The following is an 8,979-nucleotide window of genomic DNA, read 5'->3' on the forward strand; positions in this document are numbered from 1 at the left end:
GCCAGCCAGCAAGAGGAGGCCCAGCCAGCCAGCCAGAGGAGGCCCAGCCAGCCAACCAGAGGAGGCCCAGCCAGCCAGCAAGAGGATGCCCAGCCAGCCAGCCAGAGGAGGCCCAGCCAGCCAGCAAGAGGAGGCCCAGCCAGCCAGCAAGAGGAGGCCCAGCCAGCCAGCCAGAGGAGGCCCAGCCAGCCAACCAGAGGAGGCCCAGCCAGCCAGCAAGAGGAGGCCCAGCCAGCCAGCAAGAGGAGGCCCAGCCAGCCAGCCAGAGGAGGCCCAGCCAGCCAGCAAGAGGAGGCCCAGCCAGCCAGCAAGAGGAGGCCCAGCCAGCCAGCCAGAGGAGGCCCAGCCAGCCAGCCAACCAGAGGAGGCCGAGCCAGCCAGCCAGCAAGAGGAGGCCCTGCCAGCCAACCAGAGGAGGCCCAGCCAGCCAGCCAACCAGAGGAGGCCCAGCCAGCCAGCAAGAGGAGGCCCAGCCAGCCAGCCAACCAGAGGAGGCCCAGCCAGCCAGCCAACCAGAGGAGGCCCAGCCAGCCAGCCCGCAGAGCCTCCTCCTCTCCAGAATAAATACACAGACATGAAGTCTCCTGCTAGGGTTCTTCTGGCCTCCAGACTCCAGGGTCTACCCTCACCTGGCTTCTACCCTCATCTGGCCTCTATCCTCACCTGGCCTCACCTGGCCTCTACCCTCCCCACATTGCCTATAATTTGTTGTATATGTTCCAGAGTATAATTCATGAATTATATTCCAATGTACCAGTACTTGAACACTTAATTGTCTAATTTGGGAAGGTTGATCAACACACTATCACACCAACGCAGTCAATATCCAGGTGACTGTGGTCATTCTTAAAATGGCGTGTGGAACAGTGGAATTCATCTGTTTGCTGGATTGTCTGCTACAAGCGCCCCAGCGCACCATCTAGCGGCCGTGTTGAAAACTACAGTACGCATCATAGACAAGGATTTGGCAAACTGCTTTGAAAGCCGCAGTCTGCACCGACATATTTTGTCCCTGTCAGAGCACCGTACAGTCACTATCTTCACAAGTGAGATAAAAATGGCGGAGGCACCACCGTGGCCCAGCCGGTTCTTCTGTCACCGGTGCTCAGCCGAGATAAACCCCCGCCTCCCCGTAAGTATCAACGAGATGAAGCACGAGATTACATCATATTCACGGGATGAACGTGTACCTTGTTGTTTCTCTGGACCATCTCATTGCTTTGTAACTCGTAGTGCGTCCACCTGCTAGCTAGCTACTAGCCTAGGCTGCTAGCGAAGCACACAGTAGTACGCAGGTACACAGCTAATTAGCTAACGAGCTAAAGCTGAAGTCTATGGTGTAGAAACTGTCTTTTTAGAAGCAGTCATCCAGAAAAACTGTTAAGCTATTCTCAAACACGTAGCTAGAACGTTTTGCTATTTCGTCAGCTAGCGGTCTGAGTCTCCGACAGTTAGGTTGTGGGTTGACACCTGACAGCTAGCATGCTAGCCTATCATAAACCTAATCTTTGTATTCTGCCTGGTTCCATGCAGGCAAGCTAAGCTTTGAACTGTGATATGATGGTATAAAGACCGTTTACTGGGTTGCCACCTAGATGACACTTGACCCAGTCTCCTGGTTCTAGTGGGAATGACAGTCGGTGGTAATTTACTGCTGTGTGTGTGCAGGGCTGAATGGATCTTTGTTCTGTATTCAATCTATCGCTCTCTCTCTCGTGTGTGTGGGAGGGAGTTTGATAGCAGGGCTGATTGACTTCTGATTTGTGTGTGTGTGAGAGAGAAGAAGCAGAACTGAACCGTGTGTGTGTGTTGCAGGACTACACGTGTCCCAGATGTGAGTCTGGCTTCATCGAGGAGCTCCTGGAGGAGGAAAGGTTTGTGTGTGGTCAGGGTTGGGGTTAACCCTGACCCTCAAAGTCTGGCTGTTAGAGAGCTGCTCGGAGATGAGCGCTGCTGTAACTCTGTTGTTGCTTGTCTCCCCGGACAGCGCCGAAAACGGTTCCTCTGCCAGCATCACTAGCGGGACCCAGAACACGCTGGCCTTCCAGGTGTGTGAGACGGGCTGTGGTTCCTAAATCGGCACTCTGGAACATTTTTATATCTGGAGCAGGCTGGTACGGGTGTAAGGGTTAGGAACTGTGTGTGGGTATTCTACAAACCTTGAGTTCCTGGTCATGTTCTCTGTGTACCTGTTCCGGTTCCTTCCTCTAGAACGTGGAACCCCAGCAGATGTTCCCCCTCCCTCCTGGGTTTGGCCAGTTTGCTCTGGGGCTGTTTGATGAGCCGGTGCCAGAGGACAACCGTGAGGTAGAGAACCGCCGGGAGAGGGAGATGGTGTCACGGCAACGCTACAGCGCCAGGCAACCACGGGTTCGACATGGCGCCAGGAGGCAGATCGGGAGGCAGGAGGGCGTGCCCACACTGGAGGGGTGAGGGGGGAGAGGGGATAATCCGTCCCAACCAGTCCCATGACTAACATGACTGGATCTCTCTATCTTAACGTGACTAGATAATCTACCTTTAGTCTTTTTTTTTTAGCAGACTCACTTACAGTAAGTACAGGGACATTCCCCCCGAGGCAAGTAGGGTGAAGTGCCTTGCCCAAGGACACAATGTCATTTTAGCATGGCCAGGAATCAAACCGGCAACCTTCTGAGTAATAGCCCGATTCCCTAACCGCTCAGCCATCTGATTCCCACTAATCTAACAACTTCTCTTTCACAAACTCACTTGTTACGTAAACTGTGACCGTGGCAACAGTATAACATCACATGACTGTTGTGTTTATTCCGTTCCAGAATCATTCAGCAGCTGGTGAACGGAATCATTGCGCCCACGGCCATGCCTAATATGGGCGTGGGGCCTTGGTGAGTACCACACACTAACAATAATAATATGGATTATTATTAACCTCGGGCAGGGCTTGTATTTCGAATAAAATCATTCGTAATGATGATGATGGGGGGGGGGGGGTGTGAGTCTCCATGGTGACGGGTGTGTTTGTCCCTCAGGGGGGTGCTGCACTCCAACCCCATGGACTACGCCTGGGGGGCCGGTGGTCTGGACGCCATCATCACACAGGTACCCCCCTCCTCTGGTACCCCCCTCCTCTGGTACCACCTTACTCTGGTACCACCTTACTCTGGTACCACCCTACTCTGGTACCACCTTACTCTGGTACCACCTTACTCTGGTACCACCCTACTCTGGTACCACCTTACTCTTGTACCACTTTACTCTGGTACCACCCTCCTCTGGTACCCCCCTCCTCTGGTACCACCTTACTCTGGTACCACCTTACTCTGGTACCACCTTACTCTGGTACCACCCTACTCTGGTACCACCCTCCTCTGGTACCACCTTACTCTGGTACCACCTTACTCTGGTACCACCCTACTCTGGTAACACCCTCCTCTGGTACCACCTTACTCTGGTACCACCCTACTCTGGTAACACCCTCCTCTGGTACCACCTTACTCTGGTACCACCGAACTCTGGTACCACCCTACTCTGGTAACACCCTCCTCTGGTACCACCTTACTCTGGTACCACCTTACTCTGGTACCACCCTACTCTGGTACCCCCCTCCTCTGGTACCCCCCTCCTCTGGTACCACCTTACTCTGGTACCACCTTACTCTGGTACCACCCTCCTCTGGTACCACCTTACTCTGGTACCACCCTACTCTGGTAACACCCTCCTCTGGTACCACCTTACTCTGGTACCACCTTACTCTGGTACCACCTTACTCTGGTACCACCCTCCTCTGGTACCCCCCTCCTCTGGTACCACCTTAGTCTGGTACCATCTTACTCTGGTACCACCCTCCTCTGGTACCACCTTACTCTGGTACCACCCTACTCTGGTAACACCCTCCTCTGGTACCACCCTCCTCTGGTACCACCTTACTCTGGTACCACCTTACTCTGGTACCCCCCTCCTCTGGTACCACCTTACTCTGGTACCACCTTACTCTGGTACCACCCTACTCTGGTAACACCCTCCTCTGGTACCACCTTACTCTGGTACCACCCTCCTCTGGTACCACCTTACTCTGGTACCACCCTACTCTGGTAACACCCTCCTCTGGTACCACTTTACTCTGGTACCACCTTACTCTGGTACCACCCTCCTCTGGTACCACCTTACTCTGGTACCACCTTACTCTGGTACCACCCTACTCTGGTACCACCCTCCTCTGGTACCACCTTACTCTGGTACCACCCTCCTCTGGTACCACCTTACTCTGGTACCACCCTACTCTGGTACCACCCTCCCCTGGTACCACTTTACTCTGGTACCACCTTACTCTGGTACCACCCTCCTCTGGTACCACCTTACTCTGGTACCACCTTACTCTGGTACCACCCTCCTCTGGTACCCCCCTCCTCGGGTACCACCTTACTCTGGTACCACCTTACTCTGGTACCACCCTACTCTGGTAACACCCTCCTCTGGTACCACCCTCCTCTGGTACCACCTTACTCTGCTACCACCTTACTCTGGTACCACCCTCCTCTGGTACCCCCCTCCTCTGGTACCACCTTACTCTGGTACCACCTTACTCTGGTACCACCCTACTCTGGTAACACCTTACTCTGGTACCACCCTACTCTGGTAACACCCTCCTCTGGTACCACCTTACTCTGGTACCACCCTACTCTGGTACCCCCCTCCTCTGGTACCACCTTACTCTGGTACCACCTTACTCTGGTACCACCCTACTCTGGTAACACCTTACTCTGGTACCACCCTCCTCTGGTACCACCCTCCTCTGGTACCACCTTACTCTGGTACCACCCTACTCTGGTACCACCCTCCTCTGGTACCACCTTACTCTGGTACCACCCTCCTCTGGTACCACCTTACTCTGGTACCACCCTACTCTGGTAACACCCTCCTCTGGTACCACTTTACTCTGGTACCACCTTACTCTGGTACCACCCTCCTCTGGTACCACCTTACTCTGGTACCACCTTACTCTGGTACCCACCCTCCTCTGGTACCCCCCTCCTCGGGTACCACCTTACTCTGGTACCACCTTACTCTGGTACCACCCTACTCTGGTAACACCCTCCTCTGGTAACACCCTCCTCTGGTACCACCTTACTCTGGTACCACCCTCCTCTGGTACCCCCCTCCTCTGGTACCACCTTACTCTGGTACCACCTTACTCTGGTACCACCCTACTCTGGTAACACCTTACTCTGGTACCACCCTACTCTGGTAACACCCTCCTCTGGTACCACCTTACTCTGGTACCACCCTACTCTGGTAACACCCTCCTCTGGTACCACCTTACTCTGGTACCACCCTACTCTGGTACCACCCTACTCTGGTACCACCCTACTCTGGTACCACCCTCCTCTGGTACCACCTTACTCTGGTACCACCCTACTCTGGTACCACCTTACTCTGGTACCACCTTACTCTGGTACCACCCTCCTCTGGTACCACCTTACTCTGGTACCCTCCTCTGGTACCACCCTCCTCTGGTAACACCCTCTTCTGGTACCACCTTACTCTGGTATCACCTTACTCTGGTACCCCCCTCCTCTGGTCCCACCCTCCTCTGGTACCACTATCCATTTGATAAACCTTTGTCTGAATTGTGGATGAAAACATCCTATCTCCCCCTCTCCTCCCCGCAGCTGCTGAACCAGTTTGAGAACACGGGTCCTCCTCCAGCTGACAGGGAGAAGATCAAGACCCTGCCCTGCATCCACATCACAGAGGAGCATGTTGGTGAGCACACACACACACACAACTGGTCTATCCTGCCATGGGGTTCCCTCACACAGAGACCCATGGTGCTGTATGACCTGTTACCTGTCTTTAGTCCACTGACGTGTGCGTGTGTGTGTGTGTGTGTGTGTGTAGGCTCAGGTCTAGAGTGTCCTGTGTGTAAGGAAGACTACAGCACAGGAGAGACAGTCAGGCAGCTTCCATGTAACCACTTGTTCCACAACGACTGCATCATCCCCTGGCTGGAGCAGGTAGCCCCCCCACACACACACACACACACACCCTCCCCCTAACAACTGTATTACATATTACTGCTCATTACAACTTAACTGGAGTGATGACTGATACATCTAATTCTCTCTCCGTCCCTCTCTCCCTCCCTCTTTCTCTCTCTCCAGCATGACACGTGTCCTGTGTGCAGGATGAGTCTGAGTGGACAGAACACAGCCATGAACCCACCAGGATTATCAGGAATGAACTTCACCTCCTCCTCCTCCTCCTCCTCTTCCTCCACTCCTCCGTCCTCCAGCTCCACCAGTCAGGACAACTCTACAGACTCCTAGAACCTCCTCCGCCTTCCTCACCCATGACCGTGTCCCCCACCCTCCCCCTGTCTGACCCCAACTGGGGGAAGGATGCCCAGGCCTGGAGGGTTAGGGCTTGGAGGCCGGAGGGTTAGGGCTTGGAGGCCGGAGGGTTAGGGCTTGGAGGCCTGGAGGGTTAGGGCTTGGAGGCCTGGAGGGTTAGGGCTTGGAGGCCTGGAGGGTTAGGGCTTGGAGGCCTGGAGGGTTAGGGCTTGGAGGCCTGGAGGGTTAGGGCTTGGAGGCCTGGAGGGTTAGGGCTTGGAGGCCTGGAGGGTTAGGGCTTGGAGGCCTAGAGGGTTAGGGCTTGGAGGCCTAGAGGGTTAGGGCTTGGAGGCCTGGAGGGTTAGGGCTTGGAGGCCTGGAGGGTTAGGGCTTGGAGGGTTAGGGCTGGACGGCCTGGAGGGGTAGGGCTTTGAGGGTTAGGGTTTGGAGGCCTGGAGGGTTAGGGCTTGGAGGCCTGGAGGGGTAGGGCTTTGAGGGTTAGGGTTTGGAGGCCTGGAGGGTTAGGGCTTGGAGGGTTAGGGCTGGTAGGCCTGGAGGGGTAGGGCTTTGAGGGTTAGGGTTTGGAGGCCTGGAGGGTTAGGGCTTGGAGGCCTGGAGGGTTAGGGCTTGGAGGGTTAGGGCTGGGAGGCCTGGAGGGGTAGGGCTTGGAGGCCTGGAGGGGTAGGGCTTGGAGGCCTGGAGGGGTAGGGCTTGGAGGCCTGGAGGGTTAGGGCTTGGAGGCCTGGAGGGGTAGGGCTTGGAGGCCTAGAGGGTTAGGGCTTGGAGGCCTGGAGGGGTAGGGCTTGGAGGCCTGGAGGGGTAGGGCTTGGAGGCCTGGAGGGGTAGGGCTTGGAGGCCTGGAGGGGTAGGGATGACAAACACAGACAGACAGACAGACAGACGGATGCTCTTCCCCCCAGGACTCCCCAGCCTTCAGACCCCTGTCCTCTCTTGGGGTGACGGGCTGGACCCGGCCTCCTGCAGGAGGAGGAGGAAGAGGAGGATTGTAGAAGTAATATCGTGGCTGGATGGGATATGAAACAGGACAGTACTGCTGTTGAACACCTTCAGTATGGTTGTCTTCAGAGCAAGACTGTAGCTATTTTTCATCCAGATGACTTTTTAAACCAGGTTGTGATTATTAAGCTGTCAAGTTTTTAAGTAGCGGTCGCAAGTGCTCAGTTCAAAGTCTTAATGGACTGAGATGTTGACTCATCTACAATGTATGTTTGTTCAGTATTTGAAAATGGAAAACATATTTGTACCCTCTCTCCCAACACATACACACATGCACACTCATACATAAACAACAGCTAGCTGGATGGATGGAAGATGAGCTTAATTTGGCCTCCTGGTGGTTTTCACATCTGCATAGTTGTCATCATGTATAATTTCACTAGATTAAAGACATTTTTATTATGAATTGTGTGATAACTTGGTTTTACGATTGTTCGCATATTATGTTTGTTTTAAGGAGCGACGGTCAACTAACCCTGCTGCCATCTCTAACCCAGGTTAGGTCTGGGTTAAACCATCTCTAACCCATGTGAGGTCTGGGTTAAACCATCTCCAACCCAGGTGAGGTCTGGGTTAAACCATCTCTAACCCAGGTGAGGTCTGGGTTACACCATCTCTAACCCAGGTGGGGTCTGGGTTAAACCATCTCTAACCCAGGTGAGGTCTGGGTTAAACCATCTCTAACCCAGGTGGGGTCTGAGTTAAACCATCTCTAACCCAGGTGGGGTGTGGTGCTCCTACCTCTGACCCACAGAGGGCGCTGCAGGCTCCAGCCCCTCCATAGTGCTCCTGCTCTCCACATATCAGCAGGCTTGTCTTCATTTGATGTCGACACAAACTGCTTTGGTAAATTCCCAGTGGACATCAGTCAGCCACACAGGAGCGGGAGGTCATGTACACACACACACCACACAGTGTGGGAAGGAGCGGTGTTCAGGGTTGAGAGGAAGTGAGGCTGTTCTATTTGTCTCTTGCAGCATTGTGAGCATCGCAGACAGGAAGACAACCCCAGGTCCACCTTTATAACAATCAGCCTTGTCGGGCTTGGGTTTGTCCTGGAGGGGATGTGCTTGATTACATTAGCGCACATCCTTTAGGCATCCAGGGAACATGAAGAGGCCAGGGAACATGAAGAGGCCAGGGAACATGAAGAGGTATGTGTTTCCTGTGCATGCTGACTTCCTACTCCCAGAGGAGTTTCTCCTGTCCAGAGCAGAGCTGCTGTTTGGTTGTAGTGAGGTCCAGCCACAGATGTAAATCGTAGGGGACATTTTCATGCAGAGCAGGGCAATATTTAAATAACCTTATATTTGTATTTATTTTTTATTACAGTGGTCTTATGAATTTATGGCCCTGTTGCCGACTTTCTGTACTTTAGTTTACACTTTGATGTATCGTGTGTTAAAATTATTTAAGAATTGACAATCACAAATATAAATCATGGGACATTTGGTGTGTATTTGTGAACCTGTGTATTTTTATTTGATGTGTGTGTGTGTGTGTGTGTGTACGTGCCAGACATAGATTGGTGTTTTAACATTTGTTTTTCCTTTGCTGTACTCTGGGGGTTTCTTCCCTGATATCAAAGGTACATTGCTTCCATATTATCTGCAAACTGAGTAAAATCTCACAATCTGTACATAAAAGAATC

General features: G+C 53.4%; 1 protein-coding gene across 4 annotated transcripts; it reads left to right on the forward strand.

The window, feature by feature from the left end:
- Positions 1-993: 993 nt before the first annotated feature.
- On the forward strand, positions 994-7,734 carry LOC134016224 (E3 ubiquitin-protein ligase RNF126-like). Of its 4 annotated transcripts, none has more exons than XM_062455612.1 (11): positions 994-1,132; positions 1,816-1,874; positions 1,988-2,048; positions 2,212-2,429; positions 2,799-2,867; positions 3,012-3,081; positions 5,652-5,745; positions 5,881-5,996; positions 6,144-6,419; positions 6,968-7,130; positions 7,212-7,734. In XM_062455612.1, exons 1-9 carry the CDS (start codon positions 1,058-1,060, stop codon positions 6,306-6,308), a joined length of 927 nt encoding a protein of 308 aa, XP_062311596.1. In that variant the 5' UTR covers positions 994-1,057; the 3' UTR covers positions 6,309-6,419; positions 6,968-7,130; positions 7,212-7,734. The 4 variants fall into 4 exon arrangements, with proteins under 4 accessions (XP_062311596.1, XP_062311597.1, XP_062311599.1 ...); XM_062455613.1 differs by having other exon boundaries at positions 6,991-7,130; XM_062455615.1 differs by lacking the exons at positions 6,968-7,130; positions 7,212-7,734 and adding an exon at positions 6,464-6,754.
- The last annotated feature ends 1,245 nt before the right edge of the window (positions 7,735-8,979 follow it).

This window comes from Osmerus eperlanus, unplaced genomic scaffold (genome assembly GCF_963692335.1).
Source record: "Osmerus eperlanus unplaced genomic scaffold, fOsmEpe2.1 SCAFFOLD_48, whole genome shotgun sequence".
Lineage (NCBI taxonomy): Eukaryota > Metazoa > Chordata > Actinopteri > Osmeriformes > Osmeridae > Osmerus > Osmerus eperlanus.